The sequence below is a fragment of the Mirounga leonina genome, unplaced genomic scaffold, assembly GCF_011800145.1.
Source record: "Mirounga leonina isolate KUSES-001 unplaced genomic scaffold, KU_Mleo_1.0 Mir_177, whole genome shotgun sequence".
NCBI lineage: Eukaryota > Metazoa > Chordata > Mammalia > Carnivora > Phocidae > Mirounga > Mirounga leonina.
The window spans coordinates 3952550-3974432 of record NW_023270459.1 but is presented as its reverse complement, the minus strand read 5'-3'; the positions used below and the strand labels follow the sequence as shown (position 1 = coordinate 3974432).

Below are 21883 nucleotides of genomic sequence, written 5' to 3'. Positions count from 1 at the left end.
TGTAGACCGCCAGACACTACCTCCTGGGTACATTTTCCGAGTGACCCACAGTGCTGTGTTGCGGTGGCCAGGCCACCCAGCTCTGCCACCTTCGCTGTGTGTGCTTTAGTTTCCTCATCTGTGAAATATAGTACCTACTGCTCGTGGAGACTGTGGGAATTCAGCGTAGCTAAAGCTCTCAGATCGGCCCGTAGTAAGTGCTCAGTAAACTGTAGCCTTTGCAGGGAGGCCCCAGGCCAGGTGACAACTCCCCAGTCCCCCTGGCATAGGGATTTTTGGTCATGTGCTGATGGGGCTAATGAGAAAGAACTAAGGTACGTGCCCATCATTCTTCCATGCTCAAAGAGAGGATGGAGCTTGGGTGGGTGAAATGAGGGGAGGTGAAAATTCAGATGTTCTCAGGGGCCAGGCAGAAGCTTCCAGTTTACAACCTCTGTACTAGAAGCAAAAGCAAAGGAAGAAGGAGGAAGAGAGTAGAGTTGGAGTGGGAGATGAACCACCCCAGTTACCATAAGGGATGGCATTGCCAGGCAAGAGGCAGCTCGAGTGTCACCAGAGACAGCTGTCACTGCTCACACTGACATTGATGGTGACTGATGACCATGTGGCCTTGTTAGCTTCCTCTTCCGCAGGAAGGCAGAAGCAGTCTACCCGGATACAGTGGCACTGACCTTCGACCCCATCCATCAGTGGCTGTCTTGCGTGTATAAGGACCACAGCATCTACATCTGGGATGTCAAAGACATCAACAAAGTAGGCAAGATATGGTCGGAGCTCTTCCACAGCTCCTACGTCTGGAACGTGGAGGTGAGTCCCTCTTTTCCTACCTCTGCCCCTGCTCAGCTCCCATCCGGGGCTCAGCTGGGAAAAGCTTCTGCAGTTCGGGGAACCCATTCAGCCCTTCCTTCACAAGATACTCATGGCCCCAGCTTGGTACCGGATGCTGTTCTAGGTGCTGGGGACACAGCTGGGAAGGAAACTGACAAAAGTCCTGCCCTGCTGGAGCTCACATTTGGGTGGGAGAGTAAACTCACACACATCATCAGTAACAGCCAAGCGGCACTACCTCTGCAGAGACAAAACAGTGTAGGGGAAAGGGGACCAAGGGTGCTGTTCTTGAGAGGAGACTGATCAGGGAAGGCCTCTCTGAGGACGTGAGAGTGAAGCAGAGACCTGCAGGAGGTGAGGGGCAGAGGCAGGCAGCCACTGGGGAGAACGGCGGCAGGGGCGTGTGGACCTCGGAGAACTAGCTGTGGAGGGCTGCTTGTGTAGCTGAGTGCTTTGTCAAGTGTTGAGGTTTTCGGAGAATGAGTCTTTGGGGTGTTTTCATTCTCTAAAGCTGTTCTGTTTTCCTTGCAAATAAGACAACTGGTGGGGGAAATAATTGTATTCTACCTCCCCCTGCCCCTGAAAATTTCTTACTGCTAGGAGCATTTGTCCTGGAGAAATTATGTTTTCAGTGGCCCAATTCAGAATTGGGAGAAATAACTTGATCCTTTTGAATAAGCATTATTCAGCCCTTTGACTGCTTGAATCCATCTGCTTTCATGGATCTGACGTTTCTGCTGATAGCACTTTACTCACTTAACAAGAATGTTTTTGAAATAACTTTAAAATTTTATATATAAATATATTCTCTTTGGGAAAAAAAAAGGTGAAATATTATAAAGCTAAAGTCTATTTTGATCACCTCCCCACCCCCCCAATCCTGCTCTTTCTCACCCTCACCTTTGTTATTAGTTTATTATGTGTTCTTTCAGTTCATTTCCTTTGCATCTGCCTGTTATTTATATATATATCTGTCTCCTCAACAAAAATATCTGTGGGTGCATCATTTTATCAGTTCTGGAAAGAACAGCCAGTACAATTTAAAAATTGCCTCTACCTGATTCTTTCTCTTCTTCTGCAACTCCCAATGTCCTAACTCTCTATCCTTCATATTTTTTTTTTTTAAATAACACAGATCTAGAAAACCACACGAAGGAAATGTACAGTTTATTGATTATTGTTAGCAGCTGTTGATGCTCAATGCCTAGATCCATTTATTCCTTGGGGGTTGCAGTATGGTGATATTCTAATTCTATCATTTCTTTTTATTAGTTGGACTACTTATATGAAGAAACACTTCCCCTCATCTACCATTTGGTCACCCAGTGGTACACTTCATATAGGAAAGGCAGGATAAATGCTTGATTCTTTCCCTTTATTTACCAGTTTTCAAGATAATGAATTGGTTCCCTGTCCTCTAAAGGTAACTAGTTGTTTTTATTTAATATCATTATATATTCATATATGTAAATATATTGGATATATTTTAATCCATTGCAATTATTAACATTATTGAAGCTCAGATTGTCCCATCTTTGACTATTAGGAGCCTCTCCAAGTTGGCTCCTGAGTCCTTTGGACATGACCCTAGTAGTCTGTTCTTTGGGAGCTACCTTGCTATTTGAGATGACAAGATGTTCCAGCCTCATCTTGTACATTTCCTATCCCAGACCGAGGCCATTTCTTAAAGAAGCCCAGAGTTCTGTTTTCAGCTTGAATTGGTGTTTCAAATTCACAGTCTAAGTGCTGGGGATGCTCATAGGTATTGGATTGATGCTTTTGGAAAGCTAAAGATGTGGGGGATGATGGAATTAGAATATCCCCGTTAATCATTTACTTATTCCCACATTATAGGTACAACAGTCTAAGAATGACCATTACTCAATTTTGAAAAGAGTTAAAACAGTTTTTTTGCATCTGTTCTTTCCATTCTCCCTCAGTTTTTTAAAATAATTATACTACATCTACGTGATCTAATCATGTAGCCGTTATATACCATATTCTCTCCCTTATGACCCCATTTATTTAGGGGGATGTAAGTGTACATACATATTATGGTAAAATACATATAGCATAAAATTTGCCATTTAAACCATTTTATTTATTTTTTTTTGAGAGTGTGTGCGCGCACACATACATGCGCAGGTTGGGGGGAAGGGGCAGAGGGAGAGGAAGAGCGAGAATCTTAAGCAGACTCCAAGCTCAGTGCAGAGCCTGACTCAGGGCTCCATCTCACGACCCTGAGAGCATGACCTGAGCTGAAATCAAGAGTCAGACACTTCACTGACTGAGCCACCCAGGCACGCCCCTAAATCATTTTAAAACGTACAACTCAGTGGCATTTAGTACCTTCATAATGCTGCACAACCATCCCTACTATATAGTTCTGGAACTTTTTCATCACCCCAAAAGGAAACTCTGTACCCGTTAAGCAATCACTCCCTACTCCCACTCTCTCAGCCCTAATCTGCTTTCTATCACTGGATTTGCCTGTCCTGAATATTTCATACAAATGGAAAAATAGAATATGTGGACTTTGTGTCTGGCTTCTTTCTCTTAGTATATTTTCAAGGTTTATCCATGTTGTAACATGTTTCAGTTCTTCTTTCCTTTTTAAGGTTGATTAATATTCCATTGTGTGGATATACCACATTTTATTCATATGTTCATCAGTTGATGGACATTTGTGTTGTTTCCACCTTTTGGCTATTAGGAATAGTGCTGCTCTGAATGTTCATGTATGAGCTTTGTTTGAATATCTGTGTTCAGTTCTTTCGGGTATATACCCATGAGCAGGATTGCTGGGTCATAATGGTAATTCTGTTTAGCCTTTCGAGGAGCCACTAAACTTTTCCAAAGCTGTACCATTTTACATTCCTCTTTTTTTCTTTGTAAGCAATTTCTGCACCCCAATGTGGGGCTTGAACTCACGACCTTGAATCAAGAGTCGCACACTTCCAACTGAGCCAGCCAGGCGCCCCTCACCATTTTACATTCCCACCAGTGATGTATGAGGATTCCAATTTCTCTGCATCCTTATCAACACTAGTTTTTTGGTTTTTGCCTTTAAATTATAGCCATCTTAGTGTTTGTGAAGTGGTACTGTGTTGTGGTTTTGACTTGCATTTCCCTAATGGTTAATGATGTTGTTGAGCATCTTTTCATGTACCAGTTGGTAATTTGTATATCTTTGGAGAAATGCCTATTCAAATTTTTTGCCCATTTTTTACTTTGGTTGTTTGTCTTTTTGCTGTTGAATTGTAAGAATTCTTTATGTATTCTGGATACTACACCCTTATTAGATATATGCTTTGCAGATATTTTCTCTCATTCTTTGTTATCTTTTCACTTTTTTTTTGGATGGTATCCTTTGATGTGCAAAGGTTTTTAATTTTGATGAAGTCTGATTTATCTGTTTTTCTTTTGTTGCTTGTATCTTTGGTGTCATAGCTAACAAACCATTGCCAAATCCACAGTCATGAAGATTTACTTTTATTTTAAGAGTTTTATTGTTTTAGGGGCGCCTGGTGGCTCAGTTAGTTAAGTGTGTCCAACTCTTGATCTTAGCACAAGTCTTGATGTCAGGGTCATGAGGTCAGGCCCCGTGTTGGGCTCCACAATGGGTGTGGAGCCTACTTAAAAAAAAAAGTTTTATTGTTTTAGCTCTTTCATTTAGGTCTTTGATCTCTCTTAATTTTTGTATATACTTGAAGCAGGGGTCCAACTTCATTATTTTGCATGTGAATATATAGTTCAAGCACCATTTATTGAACAAACTATTCATTCCCCATTGGATAACCTTGGCACACTTGTTGAAAATCAATTCACCATAGATGTATGGGTTTAGTTTTGTACTCTCAATTATATTCCATTGATGTAGGTCTATCTTTATGCCAGGAGCACATTTTTTTGATTACTGTTGCTTTGTAGTAAATTTTGAAATTAGGAAGTATGTTTCCTACAACTTTGTTCTTCTTTATCAATATTCGTTTGACTACTTGGGGTCCCTTACAATTCATATGAATTTTAGGATCGCCTTTTCCATTTCTGGGGCGAGGGGAAAGACTGATCATCTCCATTGTAATCTTTATTTTCTTCTTCCTGCCAGCTTTTGGTTTAGTTTGCTCTTGTTTCTAGTTCCTTAGGGTGAGACCTTATTGATTTGAGATCTTTTTTTTTTCTTTAAGATTTATTTTTTTTATTTTGAGAGAGAGAGAGTGAGTGCGGTGGGTGGGGGCAGAAGGAGAGAGAATCCCAAGCAGACTGCGCTGATTGCAGAGCTCACGTGGGGCTCCATCCCATGACTCCAAGATCACAACCTGAGCCAAAACCAAGAGTTAGACACTTAACCAACTGTACCACCCAGACACCCCTGAGATCTTTTTTTTCTAATTTTTTTTTTTTTAATTTATTTGAGAGAGAGCATGAGCAGGGGGAGGGGCAGAGAGAGAAGCAGACTCCCTGCTGACCAGAGAGCCCAACTTGAGGCTCCATCCCAGAACCCTGGGATCATGACCTGAGCCGAATGTAGACACTTAACCGACTGAGCCACCCAGGCACCTCAGTCTTCTTTTTTTAATGTAGGCATTTACAGCTATAAATTTCCCTCCAAGCATTGCTTTTGCTGCATGCCATAATTTTGTATATTGTGTTTTCATTTTCATTTGTCTCAGAGTATTTTCTAATTTCTCTTTGATTTCTTCTTTAACCCATTGATTGTGTAAGAGTGTATGGTTTAATATTCATGTATTTGTTAATTCTCCAAATTTCCTTCTGTTATTTGTAATTTCATTCCAATTGTGGTTGGAGAAGATTGTATGATAACAGTCTTTAAAAATGTATTGACTTGTTTTGTTACCTAATGTGTGGTCTATTCTGGAGAAAGCTCCATGTTCACTTGAGAAGAATGTGGATTTTGCTGTTAATTAGGTGGCATATTCCTTATATATCTGTTAGTCTGTTTGGTTTATGGTGTTTTTCCAGTCCTCTGTTTCCTTATTGATAATCTCTCTAAATCTGTCTTTTATTGAAAATGGAATGTTGAAGTCTCCAACTGTTACGAAACTGTATTTCCAATTCTATCAGTTTTTGCTTCATGTATTTTGGTTCTTTGTTGTTATGTGTATGTTTGTATTTGTTATATGTTCTTTTTTTAAAGATTTTATTTGTTTATTTGGGGGGGGCACGAGCAGGGGGAGGGGCAGAGGCAGAGGAGAAGCAGACTCCCCGCTGAGCAGGGAGCCCAATGTGGGACTCGATCCCAGGACCCTGAGCCGACGGCAGATGCTTATCCAACTGAGCCACCCAAGCGCCCTTTGTTACATATTCTTGATGATTGACCCCTTATCAATATATAATGCCCTACTTTGTCACTTGTAACAGTTTTTGATTTAAAATCTATTTTGTCTGATAGTACTATATACATACAACGTTCTCTTCTAGTTACTAATTGTATAGAATATCTTTTTCTATACCTTCACTTTCACTCTGTATGTGTCTGGATACAAAGTACCCTCTAATGGACAACAGATAATGGATCTTTTTTTTTTTTAAGATTTTATTTATTTATTTATTTATTTGTTCAGGGAGAGAGCTCAAGCAGGGGAAGAAGAAGAGGGAGAATCTCAGGCCAACTTCATACTAAGCACAGAGCCTGATGCAGGGCTTGATCTCATAACCCTGAGATCATGACCTGAGCCAAAATCAGGAGTGGGACACTCAACTGATTGAGCCACCCAGGCGCCCCGTAGTGGATTTTTTTTTATACATTTTGCCAGTAATTTCCTTTTGATTAGAGAGTTTAATCCAGCTACATTTAAAGTAATTACTCATAAGATAGGATTTTTAGATTAAAAATCTATGCTGCTGCTATTATCATCTTCTCAGAACCCAGTGTTTTGTATTTTGAAATCCCTTTATATGTTATCTCTTTCACTCTCTGAGATGCATTTTGTTTCTAGAAATAGTTCTATTTTGTTCTTTTTCAGCTTTGCTTGGTTATTCTTTATAGTTTATGGCTGGCCACTCATACTTTTACTTTTGTCAAAGTTCTTCTATTTCTTTAAACATATTAAACATAGTTATTTTATATTCTGTCTAATAATGTCAGTGTTTGAAGCTGGACTATTGTTTCTGCTGCTTCTTGCTCATGGTACCTTGTTTCCTTTTGTGCTTAGTGATTTTTGACTGAGCTGAACCATTTGCCTTGGAAATTGATGTTTGGGGATGTTTCGTGACCTGGGCTGAAGATGGTGCATGGACAATATATAGTAGCATTTGGGGTCCTTTTTTTCTTATTTATTTTTAACATGGAAGACATTACATTATGCCTATTTATCTGCAACATACTTTTTTTTTTTTCACCAAAATGCAATAGAATATCACAATGCTGTCATTGAAATGGTTGTAATGAATTGCCCTTTGCCTTATTCTCTGGGAACTGTAGGTGTATCCTGAGTTTGAAGATCAGAGAGCTTGTCTGCCATCAGGAACTTTTCTTACTTGTTCCTCAGACAATACCATCCGCTTTTGGAATGTGGATAACAGCCCTGACTCTCACTGGCAGAAAAATATCTTCAGTAACGTGAGTGGCTTAATTGTGAACCATATTTTAGGAGGAACAGAGGCCTCCTTTAATCTAGGATATGGGGGCAAGAGAGAGTCTTGTGGACCTTGGTATTAAGCTTCACTGGGGGCAGGAACCAGGAAGCACTCTGTGTCTCCCTCTCTCTTGCTTCTCTCTTTTCCTTCTTTTTCTTTCTGAGGTAGCATGGCCTATCCTTCCTGCTTCTCTCTGCCAGTCAACTCCTGCTCTCTGGGTATGTGTCAGCACAGCTACTCCGGGCAACCTGACACATTCAAAAGAAATGAAGTTCCCTAAGTCTTGAGTCAGAGCTCCCTGGAAGGACCAAACCAGGGAGGGGCTTCCCCTGTCTAGCTCGCTGCCACACTGTGAAGTCTTGGGTGAGGGTGCTGGCAGGACCCAAAGGGAGCCGTGATGGAGGGTAGGGAGTAAATACCTTGCTGAAGAAATGGTTGCTAATGCTAGGTCAGTGAGGGAGCGTCTCTTAGGAGCTGAGACGTGACTCATGCATTCATTTAACCTGCAGATGCTTATTAAGATCTCTGCTAGGTGCTGTGCTACCTGCTGGGGACACATCAATGCCTAAGACAGACCCTCCTCCTGCTCTTGTGGCTCCCACAGTCTAGTAAGGAGAGGCAGACAGGCAGTGAACCAGTAACTATACAAATTACGATAGAATCATTTTTAAAGATTTTATTTATTTATTTGGGAGAGAGAGAAAGAACAGGCAGGGAAGGGGCAGAGGGAGAAACAGACTCCCACTGAGCAGGGAGCCTGACATGGGGCTCGATCCCAGGAGCCTGGGATCATGACCTCAGCCGAAGGCAGACGCTCAACCAACTGAACCACCCAGACACCCCATAAATAATAATTTTTTTAAAGATTTATTTATTTGAGAGAGGGAAGGAGTGGGGAGAGGGGCTGAGTGTGCAGCCCAATGCAGGGCTCAATCTCACAACCCTGAGATCATGACCTGAGCCGAAATCAAGAGCCGGATGCTTAACCAACTGAGCCACCCAGGCGCCCCTATGATAGAATCATAAGCATGATAAGCACCATGAAAGAAAATTGGAAGTGCTGGTAGGATATATAACAGTCATCTGATTTTATCTGTGGTGTCAGGGGCAGCTTCCTAGAGGAGGAGACAACTGAGCTGAGATATGGAGGATTGGAATGAGTAAAAAGGGGAGGGGAGAGTGTCCTATGCCAAGGGAATAGCCTGTGCAAAGTCCCTGAGGTAGGAAAGAGTTCGGTGAGTTGGAAAACCTGAGCAGTCAGTGTGGCTGGAGCAGAAAAGGCCCTTAATGCAGGGTGTGTATAGCAGGTGCCCCTTCCCCTCGCCCCCCCAACCCAGTACTACCATCTTCTCTTCCACACCTGTGATATACATGTTATATTTGGCTGCATAGAATAGAAAAACCCAAAACAAGAGATGAAAATTTGGTTTTCTGACTCATGAAAATAGTCTGGAGATAACCAGTCCAAGCTGTTTTGGTAGCTGCAGGAGGCCCTTAGAGACCCAAGAGCCTTCAGCTCTCCACTCTGCCCTTTTGGAGTAGCTCTTGTCCTTGTCATCCAATATGGGTGCTGGAGCTCCAGGGAGCAGGACAAAGGAAAAGGGAGCAGAAGGGTTCTCATTTGTTTTACATCTCATTGACCAGAATTTATTCCCAGAGCCTCACCTAGCTGCAAGGGAGGCTAGGAAACAGTTATTCTGAGTAGGGAAGGTTAAATCTGGAGTTCTGTTACTAATGAAGAATGGGAGGTGGGCTATTGGGAGACAGAACTGCAGAGGTGCTTCACACCTTCCCAGAGCACTGACCTCAGCCCTCTCCTTCCTGCAGACCCTGCTGAAGGTAGTATATGTAGAGAATGACATCCAGCACCTGCAGGACATGTCCCACTTCCCAGACCGGGGCAATGAGAATGGGACACCTATGGACGTGAAGGCTGGGGTGCGAGTCATGCAGGTCAGTCCTGATGGCCAACACTTGGCTTCAGGCGACCGAAGTGGAAATCTGAGGCAAGTGAGGTCTGGCGGGTGACTAATGTACGCTTCCCAGCTCAGGCTTGGGTCCTGAGGGTGGTGGGAAGGAGCCCTGGCCTGGGCACCTCCACTTCCCCATTGGGAATGAGGGACTGTGAATGGCAGTCTGGAAAACAGCCATCCCTGAGAACCGAAGCTGAGAAGTATCTTCCAGAGGGCTGAGATAGGGGAGGTCCCAGGACCTCAGCAGCTGGGGCTTGTGAACCGTGCCTGCGTGGTAGACAGGCAAGCTTGCATTCTAGGGTAGGGTGACACTTTTACCAGCCAGGTGACACCAGTGCTGAATAGTCAGGTTGCCAGCTGGAGCATGGGGGGCCCTGGTGGCACTGGGAGGGGGGCTGGGAGGATGGGACATTTGAGGGCGTAGGCTGTTTACCCACACTATGGAAGTTTTTTTAAGATGTTTCTGGCGCAGTAGGTGCTGACAGAATATGAGCGCTCTCACAGGGACCAGGTTTACGTTGACAAATGACAGCTGTGACCACCTGGGTGCTGAGGCTGTTGAGGAAGAGAAGGGATGGGGGGAGCATGGGCTCCATCTTAAAGGGGCAGCTCCCACACAGTAGCGGGATCACAGGTTCCACTGTCCGATGTCCCCATTGTCCAAGAAGAGTGAAGTGCATGGTTTTTCGTGAAATTCTATGGTTTTAAAATGGTGGCAACTGTTTTGACACCAGTCACTGTGTGAGGCAGCCCGATGTGTCCGTGGGCTGCGCACACTGACAGCGTTCTGTTGTGCGAGGTGAGACCAGTCACGAGCTAACTCGGGTATAGCACCCGTCCCCGGCTGGCCACCCGCCTGCCGCCGTGCACACCGACCGACTTAGCCCTTTCCCCCACCCTCTGATGGGAGTGCTGGTATTAGCTCCATTTCCAGATGGGTTAACTGAGGCAGGAGAGGCCAGTGGCTAAGCTAAGATCACACAGGAAGAGTGGAGGACCTGAGATGACTGTCTCTTATATCATCCTAGATGGCCTGTTGGTTGGTTGATTTTATTTGGAGAGAATGAGGAAATTTAGATTTGAGAGTCTTTAAGAATGGGAGGTTGGAATCAAGTACTCCTCACCCATAGGTCCTATCCTTGAGTATGACCTCTGGCCCTTGGTCCCTCCCCCACCCCCAGGGATCTCCTCTGACACAGCCCTGCCCTAACTCCTGCTCCCCCAGAGGACTGTCCTAGACCTGCTCCATGGAGCCTTAAGGGGCTGGGTGCCCACTTGGATGGCCCATGCTTGGCACTGCCGCCTTGAAGGTAGCAGGTTTCTAGGTGAGCAGACTGGTTGGGCATCTCTGGACTAGTTGGCCAGGGCAGGAAGTTCCCCATGTTGCCTCGCTGGCGGGGCACCCAGAGCTGAGGGCTGGGGGCACGGGCAGGGTCCAGTGGACAGTGTGTGTCTCCCAGGATCCACGAGCTGCACTTCATGGATGAGCTGGTCAAGGTGGAGGCCCATGATGCTGAGGTGCTGTGCCTGGAGTACTCCAAGCCTGAGACAGGTAGACCTATGCGGGGTGGCCGGGGGAAGGCAGGGGAGCAGCCCCCCTGGCAGAGCCACAGAGACGGGGAGTTGATGTCTGGTGGGGCTGTGAGTGACAGCTGCAAGTCCTATGTTTAGTAAGTGCCCCTGTCCCTGGGCCCTGAGACCAGCGTAGCTGGGACTCTAGAATGCAAGACTGGCAGCAGGACTGGGCTGGACTTGCTCTGGTTCCCAGTGTCCTGAAAAGCACTCAGGTTAAAAAGGTGAGCGTGGAATGAGAGAATGTATGGATAGATCAACAGTTAAATATCGTATCGTATATCAAATAATATCAAACATATTATTTTGAAAAAGTTTGATGCCTACAGAAACATTGCGAGAGTATTAGAATAAATACCCACGTTCTCTTCACCCAGATTCCTCAGGTTTTTTTCTTTTGAATTCTTTCTGACCCTATGACTGTGTGTATGACTTTATCTGCTTCCGCATCTCCACTTCTGTCTCCATGTTTGTGCACGCATGTGTACATATGCTCGCATTAATAAAATACTAGCATATACAGGTTTTTTTTAGTAATTTTTGTAAACTTTTTTTTTTTAAGATTTTATTTATTTATTTGACAGAGACACAGCAAGAGAGGGAACACAAGCAGGGGGGAGTAGGAGAGGGAGAAGCAGGCCTCTTGTGGAGCAGGGAGCCCGATGCGGGGCTCGATCCCAGGACCCTGGGATCATGACCTGAGCCGAAGGCAGACACTTAACGACTGAGCCACCCAGGTGCCCCTAGCATATACATTTCTTTTGCTGACTTGTTAGAGAATAAGTCGACGGTATGACCTTTCACTCTTCATTGGGTCTGTGAGGACATCCATTTACATGACCATGTGGAAGTTTCACTTTTTCTTGTACTGTCCTCTCTTTTTTGTGGTCCTTATTCCCATTTTGCCAGCTGTCCCAATGTTGTCCTCTGTAGCACCTTTGTTTTTCCAGTCCAGAAACTCAACTCTTTAAATCACCTTTTTTCTGGAACATTTCCACAGCCTTAATTTGTCTTTATGACTTGGCTTTCTGCAGAGTATAGACCAGTCATTTTATAGAATTTCCTTCCATTTGAGTTTGTCTGTTTTCCTCATGATTTCATGCCCCTGATACATTTTTGGCAGGAATAGAACTTAGGTGGAGTCATGTCCTGATAGGTAAGCAATCTTTCCCATGCTCTTTCCTCCTCCTTCGTTTCCCCGCACCCTCTGGCCCACCAGTTTTTCTTGAGATCTCTCTTCGTTCAGTCCATCCTTCCTGAGCTCCCGTCTGCCTCAGGTCATGTGTTCGCCCTCAGACATGCCAGGCGACCAGGGTAAGCGCTGTCTGAGGGGACGCCCTGGCAGAAGGAGGTGCGGCAGCGAGCCGCCGGTAGGACCCGGTTGAGACCCCAGCCAGAGCTCATAGAGTGAGGGAACAGTGTTCCGGGGAGGCTGGGAAGTTGGCAGGGCTTCGTGGCATGCCTAAGAGTCGGACTTGGCAGGAAGGAGTGCTGGGCTCTGCTAGGACGGCTGCTTTGGGCACAGGTGGCAGAGTGCCCGTGTGCACCTCAAGGTTCATCCACTGAATTGGTGGCATGGGGTGGGAAATGCCAGGGTTTGGGGGGCTCTGGGGAAAGACTACAGAGAGCTGAGGGAATGGCCCCTTTCTGGGTTTGGGGCAAGTTGGCTGCAGGTATAGAACCAAAGACCCCTTCTTCAAGGCCTGGAAAGCTCAGTCATGTTGCCATCTGGGAGGCCAAGTCATCAAGCGGCCTCCTGGGAACCCAGGGCTACTCTGTCCACTCACAGGGCTGACCTTGCTGGCCTCGGCCAGTCGGGACCGACTGATCCACGTGCTGAACGTGGAGAAGAACTACAACCTGGAGCAGACCCTGGACGACCACTCCTCCTCCATCACGGCCATCAAGTTTGCTGGTGAGCCCCTTCCTGCTTGCTCCACCTTGTTTGGTGCGCTCCTTTGGCTACAAGTAACAGCAAAACTCCCTTTAGCTTAAACAAAAAAGGGAAAAGCAAGTTGTGGATTCAGGCCCAGCTGGATCCCAAGGTTGATGATTTTTTTTTCCCCCTTATCAAGACTCCCTCTGTCAGCTGCACCTTTCTGCGGTGGGCGGCATCTTGGTTATCATTGTGCCACTGGAAGGAGATTTCCCCTCTTTCTGTCAATTTTGGCAGAAATTGAGTGCTGACTTCCCTTGTGCTGGTTTAAGGCACCTGCCCTTTTCAGAACGGTTATGGGTGCCAGGGCTTTGGGGTGTTTTCTTGGGCCAGGTCTGACTCATGTGCCCCCAGCCCACACCTCCCTCTGCCTTTGATCCAGGAGGACTGAAATTAGGTGAATGTTGTTCCCCAAAAGGAAATCGGGGTGCCAGTCCTGCGAGAGGGCAGGATGGACACTGATGACCTTGACAGAAAAATAGGTGACCGTGAAAATTGCTGGAAGCTAATTCTGTGCTGGCAAGGATCCTTGCACTGCAATTTGCCCCTTCCTTACCCCACTTACAGCTAGAGTCATACAGCCAGGAGGTGCAGGCTTAGGATCTTGCCTCGGGATGCCCTGCAAAGCCCACACTCAACAAGGAAATCAAAGGGATTTCCTCTAGACTTGAAAGATTCAGCATGGAGATCCTGGGCCCTAAAGGATTCTGAGGGGAGGGGAGGTGGGTCCCGTAGGGTTTAACTGATCAGAACCCAAGAGCATATTCAAAACTATATTCCAGAAGAAAGTTGTTCATGGAGAGAATATATCCACGTACTCATTCTAAGTTCTTGACTATGAAGAATTTTTTTTACATGTAATCTTGTGACTGAAAAGGTATTAATGTCCCTTGATCCTCCCTACTTCCGGCCCTACCTCCCTGTAGCTAAAACACGTTAACAATGGACAAAAGTTAACAATGTTTGACGTGTCTTGATGAAGACCTCCAAAGCTGATCAGCTAAAATTTCTCAGACATCTTTAAAAACCTATTCATTTCATGGGATAGAGTTAATTAGAATAAATCAGTGAGTCTAGCCGTTTGGCCACCAGTGACCTCAGCTTTCATGAATGGTATGGATCCAAGAGCGGTGATGACAGTCCAAGGGGTGGCCCAGAAATTGGTCCTTAAGGCCACCTTCTGCAGGGTATGGGTTTTCATCAGAGCCCCCAGCCAGTCTGATAAGACGTAAATCCTCAACCCAACTCCCGTTCCGGCTGATCTTTGCTCAAAACATTGACAATTTTAGTATAAACTGGGCTCCAGCCAGTCGAAACCTAACAGCAGCTGCCCTGCTAACGAAGGATTCTGTCTTTAACAGTTTTATCTGAAACATATCCGAACAAATGAATACAATATGTGTAGTTTACAGAATAATACAATGAACTTCCCATCAAGGTTCATAATCAGTGGGTATGAACTAGAACAGACACACCCATTGTTTATAACCAGTGACTGTTCTGATTGCTTGTGTTCTAACATTGCTAAGTACTTGGGCTCCCCACCCCACATTCAGAAGCAGAACATTACCAGTAACTTGCAGGCCTCTCTGGGTCCCTCCCAGGTCACACTCCCTCTCCCACACAGGACTCACTCCCTTCTGTGGGCCAGTGACTCCTGCTTGAGTAACAACTTGTGTATCAGGCCCTAGCTCTCTCCGATGTCCTGCCACGAAGCAGCAGGTTTGTGGTGCCCGGGCTTCATATTTATTTATCCTCAGTGTTTTATAGCTATTCCGTCTCTGCATTGTCACCACAACTCTGAGGTATTTGTGCTGTTATCATTCTAAGTCTATAAAGAAAGAAGAAAGGCAAGAATATGTAGAGTGCTTACCAGGTTGCAGCCACTGTTCCACAGGCTTCACAGAACGCCGTGGGGCAGGGGCTCTCATAGGCCCATTGTACAGACAGGAAACAGGTATGGAGAGAAAGCCAGGGCTCAGAGCACAGTGTTTAGCCAGAAAATGCCTGAGTCTAATCCTGGCCCTGTCCTGACTCTCTGCACACCCTGGGCCAAAGACTGTGTGACTCTAAGCCCCGGGCTCACATTTGTACAGGGGAGTGGCCGGTGAGCAGTCAGGAGGGGGGGCACCGGTGGCTCGGGCCCTGGCCTGAGGTGCATGTGAATGCTCTGATTGCTCAGGATGGCATGGACCTCCCAACAGTCTGCCTGTCTCCGCTTGCCCCCTGCTTTGGTCCCGCTTCCACTCGGTTGCCCAGATCATCTTTCCAAATCCCAGATCAGACATGGTGCCCATTCGGTGTCCCTGGCCTGTTCCCTATCCGCCCTTGCTCTGCAGAGGCCTGCCAAGCCACTGCTCTAGCTGTCCCACCTCATGCACACAGCTCACATCTTAGAATACCACCTGCACCCAGCACCCACTGCCCTCCTCCAGGAATCCCTCCCTGACCCCCAGCAGAGTTCCCTTGCAGAGAGTTCCCTAGCTAGGATCCCTGGCCCCAGGCAGGCTCGGCAGTGGCCCAGCCTCACCTAATGTACCACCTCCTTCTCCTCCAGGCAATAGAGACATCCAGATGATCAGCTGTGGGGCTGACAAGAGCATCTACTTTCGCAGTGCCCAGCGGGTAGAGTGGGTTGGCCTCCTTGGGGGCTGGGGTGGGCAGCTTGTCAGGGGCGTCCTCTGAAGGCCCTGCCTGCCCTGCCAGACCTCAGATGGACTACACTTTGTCCGCACCCACCACGTGGCAGAGAAGACCACCTTGTATGACATGGACATTGACATCACCCAAAAGTACGTGGCCGTGGCCTGCCAGGACCGCAACGTGAGGTGAGGAGCTGCCCTGGGCTCTGAGTCGGCCTGGCCCCTGGTTTCTGAGTAGGGCCTGAATGAGACCTTGTCGGGTCTGTCTGCTCGTGAGCCGTCTGTTTTCTTCCCCCTGCTCATCTGGTCCCTCGGGAACTGGGTTGCGTGGAGGGACCCAGCGCGTGTTTCTCAGGAGCTGGGCTCACCCAGGTCTAGCCTCCAGGTCAGCAAGGGGGTTCCTTCTGGCTCTCCAGAAGCCTGTGGGGTGACTAAGAGGTGCTGGTGTGGCTCATAAATTCCTTCGTTCACCTACATTTCCTGAGCACCCAAGCTGAGTTGGACAGTGCCGGAGACACAGCAGTGAGCAGGGCAGCCCCAGGCCTTGCCTTCACGGAACTCAGTCCAAGGGAGGCGAGATGGACACCTCACTAGACAGTGACAGCATGGAGCCGTCAGGGCTGGGAGAGCCCGGGGGACTTGGGGGGCCCGGCGAGACACCTGATCCTACGTGGGGATCAGGCGGGGCTTGATGGAAGGAACATCTGAACTGAGACTGGGAAGGATGTGGAGGAATGAGCCAGGGGAGGGGAGGGCTTGTGCAAAGAGGTTCTCCACCTCTTTCATCTGCTCGTTCAGATGGAGTGCCAGGCACTCTGCTTGCTCGGTAGCAGGGAAGACAGACATGAACTCAGCAGACGCTAACTCCATGGACACCCCAGTGCATAACCCCCGTGCATGACCTCAGCCTGCGATGGCATCTCATTTCCTGAGGGGCGATCTCAGTCCAGGCATCAGATGGGGGATGAGAGGTGGCAAGGGGCTTTCAGGGGCGAGGAAGATGGTCCGGTAAGGCTGAAACCAGAATGCGGGAGGGGGCAGGCGGGCAGGGCCACGTTGGCCACGTTGTGCCCCCACCTCCGCAGAGTCTACAACACCATGAACGGGAAGCAGAAGAAGTGCTACAAGGGCTCTCAGGGTGACGAAGGGTCCCTGCTGAAGGTGAGTAGCTGGGACCCCCGTGTGAAAAGCACACACATTCCCCCCTGTCCGTCTGCTGCCCTGATGGGCCACCTGAGACCTGTGGCCTCCTGGGCACCTGATCAAAGATCACAAGCTGGCCAGCACCCACTCTGGCCTGGCTGACCAAGGAGGTTGCTTGGGAGCTGGGGGTGTCACAGACTATTTTACCTTTATGAGCCCTTTTCCAAACCGGGACATTTAAGTGGTTTCTATTTTGAGTGGCCATGGTGTGGTGAGAACAATCAAAGAGGCCTGGGCTCCTTTACCAGGCTTGCCCCCTGCTGTGTTATCAGGACAAGTTTGGGGGACCTTCTCAGAGCCTCTGGAGTAGGGGAGTTGTAACGAGTTCAGGGTTCAAGGTCAGACTCTCTCAGCTCTGCCTCGGGCTATGACCTCGGTCATCTCCTCTGAAGCAAATGGGCAAGTGTCATCTCCTCTGAAGCCCATTTCATCACCTGTAAAATGCAGATAGAAAGAACCTCTATCATAGAGTTCTTCTCTGGAAGAAATCAGTTTGCACACATACAGTGCTTTGCACAGGGCCTGGTTGGTAATTTTTTCACCTGTGAAATGGGAGCAGGAGTTCGATCCTAACCAGGGTGTATGTCCTGCGGGCTACCTGGGACGAGTCAGCGTGCCAGTGTCCCGCACGAGAGGGTCCTCCATCCATGGAGGCTGTGGGGTTTGACCTGGCCTCGCCACAGGGAAGAAGCAGGCAGCCCTGCTGTCATGTGGGTCCTCTTCTCCCCAGGTCCACGTGGACCCCTCAGGCACCTTCCTGGCCACGAGCTGCTCAGACAAAAGCATCTCAGTGATTGACTTTTACTCAGGCGAGTGTGTTGCCAAGATGTTTGGTCACTCAGGTGGGTGTGCCTCCCTACGTGGGACGCCTCCCCATGCGCCCCCACACTGCCTTGTGACTCAGGAGGTCAGTACAGCTTCTCTGCTCTGCTTTCAGAAATCGTTACCGGCATGAAGTTCACCTATGACTGTCGTCACTTGATCACAGTATCCGGAGACAGGTGGGAAAGGCCTGGAGGCCGCCCCTGGCTGGCCTCCCTCTGGGAGTGGGTAAGACTGGTACTGTGGGGGGCACAGGGGCTCAGACAGCGGGAACACCATGCTCCCGGCCTGCCCTGCCCACGCAGAGAGCCCTGCTGAGGGTTCCAGCTTACTGCTCTCTCCTTTAACGGCGTGGACCTTGGTGTCACACCCAGCCCTGAGTTCAAATCCCAGATCTGCCACTTACTTGGCACCTTGAGCCGGTCATTTCCCATCTCTAAGCCTCAGTTTGCTCCTTTGTAAAAGACAGATGACCCCAACGTCCTGGACAACTGTACAGTGAGAATCAAATGAGATGGCATATAAAGTCCTTAGCATGTGGTTGGTGCCCAAAGAAGTCCCTTTTGTCGCTCCCTCCAGTTTATTACAGTCCTTCCGCAGCCCCCTTCCTTGGGTCTTGAGGACTTCAGAACAGGTCCTGGTTTGCTGGGATGCTCTGAACCGCGCCCAGGGTGTAGAGCCCACGTGGCCTGGAGCCCCCACCCCGGGCCCTAAGCGGAAGGGGGGTGTTTTCTGGGAGGGGCCAGGGAATGGGGTCTTGGCTGTGGTGACCTAGGGGGCTCCAGAGTCAGATGGCTTCCATGTTTACTGTTCCTTCCCCTTCCACATCTCTCTTTGGCCTCTGCAGCTGCGTGTTCATCTGGCACCTGGGCCCAGAGATCACGAACTGCATGAAGCAGCACTTGCTGGAGATCGACCACCGGGAGCAGCCACAGCAGCAGAACATGCAGGATGGGAAGTGGAGCAGCCAGCCCAGGTCCTGGCAGTGACCCGGCCATCCCCCATCCGTCTGTCTGTCTGCCAGAGAAACGTCTTCCCGCCCGGGGCCCCGTGAGGAGTGATGCTGGAGACAGCCATGGCCAGGACAGCCCTAGGCCCTGCCCTTTGTGCACCCGTGGCCCTGTCGGGGAGACAGATTTTGAGTACAAATTTATGATAGTATATAGGAGAAGGGTTTTGAAGTGGAAAAGTGAAGTGGAGAGCCTGTGAGCACTGTTTTGGGAGAAGAAGCTCCGGGGCACTGTGGGGACCAGGGGAGGCCCCTGCCCCAGCATGCAGTGGGGAGGGACGTAGTCAGAGAAGGCTCCAGTGGAGGACCCTTATTCTTCAAAGTTTTTATGCTGCAAGACCAGTTTCATTTGGAGTAAAGGTCATATTCTAATTTCTGGCTAGGGAATTTTAGTTTGGAGGTCTCAGTTGCGTGGGAGATTTGGGGGTTTATCCCCTCTCCTGCCTCTGGAGCTGTCCTTGCCTTTCTCTGCCTTGAGGCTTTGCCATTGCCTCCCCACAGGGACCAGGCCTGAACATGAGTCTCCCGTCCTGCGTAGTATTGGATGTCTTGCAGATCTAGGTACCAAGGGAATGGGCAGCTCCTCTTGGCTCCTGGTTTTGAGGCTTACACACTGCCCCAGGTGCCCTCCAGTGCCCACCTTGTGTCAGGCGTGTTTTAGGCTCCTGTTCTCCAAAGGAGATAAAACCTTATTGCTACCCACCCCCACACACTGCCCCCGCCACACACACACTCCCCAGAATGGAGTGCAGCAGCTTAGTACTCAAGCCCCACTATCTGCTTTGCTTTCTGTCCCATTGCTGTGGCCTTTAGAGAGTTTGTTGTATTTTTTGAGTGCAGTCTTTGTTATATCTCATTTATTGTGGTGATATTTCCAGCAGAGCAGGTGCAGCAGGGAGCTCTCCCGGCACCATCTTGACTGGAAGTCAGCAATATGTTCCTATGGAAGCTAGCACAGGGCCCAGCCCTAGGGAGATCCCTGTGCCTCCCGCCACCACCCCATTTACCTATTTCTCTCCTTGCCGTTCTCATTCCTGGCCTCAGGCAGGAGACCTATACATCCGTGCCCAGCGAGATTTGCTCCTTAAGCCCTGGAGAGCAGACGGAGGATGAGCTGGAGGAACAGTGTGAGCCGGAAGAGTTGCTGAAGACACCATCCAAAGAGAGCTTGGACCCAGGTTGGGAAAGGGGTTCATTCAAAGGGGCCCTATTTTGAACTCTCCATGTAGGGATCATTGCTGGGTTTCGCCCACTACCTGGAAATGAAGCTCAGTAATCCCATCAGTCAGGACTCCCTCAGTGTAATAGCATCCAGACTCTCACTGGCTTCAGCGGGAAAGAGAATTTCTTGGTTCATATACCTGAAAATCAGAGAATTTGGCTTCAGGCAATCGCTGGATCCCTGTAGTCAGGTGATGTTAAAGGAATATAATTTTCCTCCGTCTTTTGGCTCTGCTTTTCTCCATGTTGGTTTTGCTGTCAGGCAGACTCTCCCTTTCCTGATGGCAGAGATTCTCCCAGCAGCTCTAGGTAATCGAACTCTAGAGAAGAGAACATCTCTTTCCCAGTAGCTCAAGCAAAATCCTGGGTTCGTGACTCCTGTTTCTGGTGTGCGTCATGTAGCCAGTAGCTGTGATTGGCCAGGCCTGAGTCATGTCATCCCTGAAGGGGGAGGCTTGACCCAGCTCCACTGGAGCCACCTGACAAAAGAGGGTGGGAAGGGGTGCAGGGGATGTCCCAGGGGGAAAACAAGGTGCTGTTAACCAGAGACAACAGATTCTGTTGTTCAGGCAAAAGGGAGAATAGTAGCTCAATGACTTTATAGGAGGCCAGGCTTTCTCTAAATTTCTGCCCTTCTGCGTGTTGCCTTGGCTTAGGCCCTCATGGTTGCAAGATGGCTGCTGTTTGCATAGGACAGTCACTCTTCCAACCTCCTTTGGAGAGGAAACTTGCCCACAAGCTCCCGGCAGGCTTCTCTCAGGTCCCATTGGCCATGGTTGCTCCAACTAAGAGAGGCTGGGAGCTTTCAGTGTGGGGCGGGGGCCTCTACCAACAGGGGCTGACTAGACAGTAGGCAACAGTAATATAAGAATTCAGCCTTGGAAAAAATCAGAGTAAGCAAATTTTCTTTGTTGCCACCCTCACACCCAACCCCATGTTCTCTCCAGGGTGGCCACTTCTGTCAATTTCTTATGAATCCTTATAGGCCATTTCCTGAACATTAATATATATATGTACACAGTCATCAGAACATGTCATATTTATGTACATAAATTGTATTCTACTGTAGACATTCAGTACTTTTTTCCTCTCAGAAGTATCTTATCAGGGCGCCTGGGTGGCTCAGTCAGTCCGACTCTTGGTTTCGGCTCAGGTTGTGATCTCAGGGTCGTGAGATCAAGCCCTGCATCAGGCTCTGCACTCATTGTGAAGTCTGCTTGGGATTTTTTCCCTCTTCCTCTCCCTTCACCTCTGCTCCTCCTCGCGCTTGCACTTTCTCGAGCTCTCTCTTGTTCAGATAAATAAATAAATAAAATTGTTTTTAAAAAAGAAGAAATGGGGCGCCTGGGTGGCTCAGTCGTTAAGCGTCTGCCTTCGGCTCAGGTCGTGATTCCAGGGTCCTGGGATCAAGCCCCACATCGGGCTCCCTGCTCAGTGGGGAGCCTGCTTCTCCCTCTCCCTCCGCCTGCCGCTCCCCCTGCTGTGCTCTCTCTCTCCCTGTCAAATAAATAAATAAAATCTTTAAAAAAAGAGAGAAGAAATATCAACCTCTCAAATAAAATCTTAAAAAAAAAAAAAGAAGAAAGAAATAGCCACCTATTGGTGGATACAAAACAGAGGCCTCTTTTTTTTTTTTAAGATTTTATTTATTTAGAGAGAATGAGTGTGAGTCGGGGGAGGGGCAGAGGGGGAGAGAGAGAGAATCTCAAGCAGACTCCATGCTGAGCGGGGAGCCTGGCGCAGAACTGGATCTCACCACCCTGAGATCATGACCTGAGCCTGAGCCAAAATCAAGTCAGATGCTCGACTGACTGAGCCACTTAGGTGCGCCGCAGGCCTCCCTCTTTTAACCAACAGCATGGTGGGATATTTTAAGGTATTTGCCTCTGGCTGGACATTTAGGGTTTTCTAACTGTACCCCTTGGTGGATAAGGCCGTACTGACCACTCCTAGGCCTCCTCTGGCGTATGTGAGGGTGGTTCTCCAGGACGGAGGTGAGGGCTGGCGCTGCCGGCTCTGGGGTTAGTACACTTTTTATTTCAAAAGAGAACCCCAAGGGCCCTCCACATCCAGTTAC

General features: G+C 48.2%; 1 protein-coding gene across 1 annotated transcript in view; it reads left to right on the top strand.

Moving 5' to 3' along the window:
* The window catches only part of WDR62 (WD repeat domain 62), a 41763-nt gene that overhangs the window by 12076 nt on the left and 7804 nt on the right, over nucleotides 1–21883 (top strand). Inside the window, exons 9-20 of the mRNA XM_035023591.1 lie at nucleotides 618–807; nucleotides 7274–7411; nucleotides 9256–9434; nucleotides 10862–10953; nucleotides 12763–12888; nucleotides 15467–15534; nucleotides 15616–15737; nucleotides 16637–16712; nucleotides 17485–17596; nucleotides 17692–17755; nucleotides 18424–18552; nucleotides 19630–19763. Of these exons, the coding sequence (XP_034879482.1) occupies nucleotides 618–807; nucleotides 7274–7411; nucleotides 9256–9434; nucleotides 10862–10953; nucleotides 12763–12888; nucleotides 15467–15534; nucleotides 15616–15737; nucleotides 16637–16712; nucleotides 17485–17596; nucleotides 17692–17755; nucleotides 18424–18552; nucleotides 19630–19763 (1430 nt within the window). The remainder of the gene's footprint in view (nucleotides 1–617; nucleotides 808–7273; nucleotides 7412–9255; nucleotides 9435–10861; nucleotides 10954–12762; nucleotides 12889–15466; nucleotides 15535–15615; nucleotides 15738–16636; nucleotides 16713–17484; nucleotides 17597–17691; nucleotides 17756–18423; nucleotides 18553–19629; nucleotides 19764–21883) is intronic.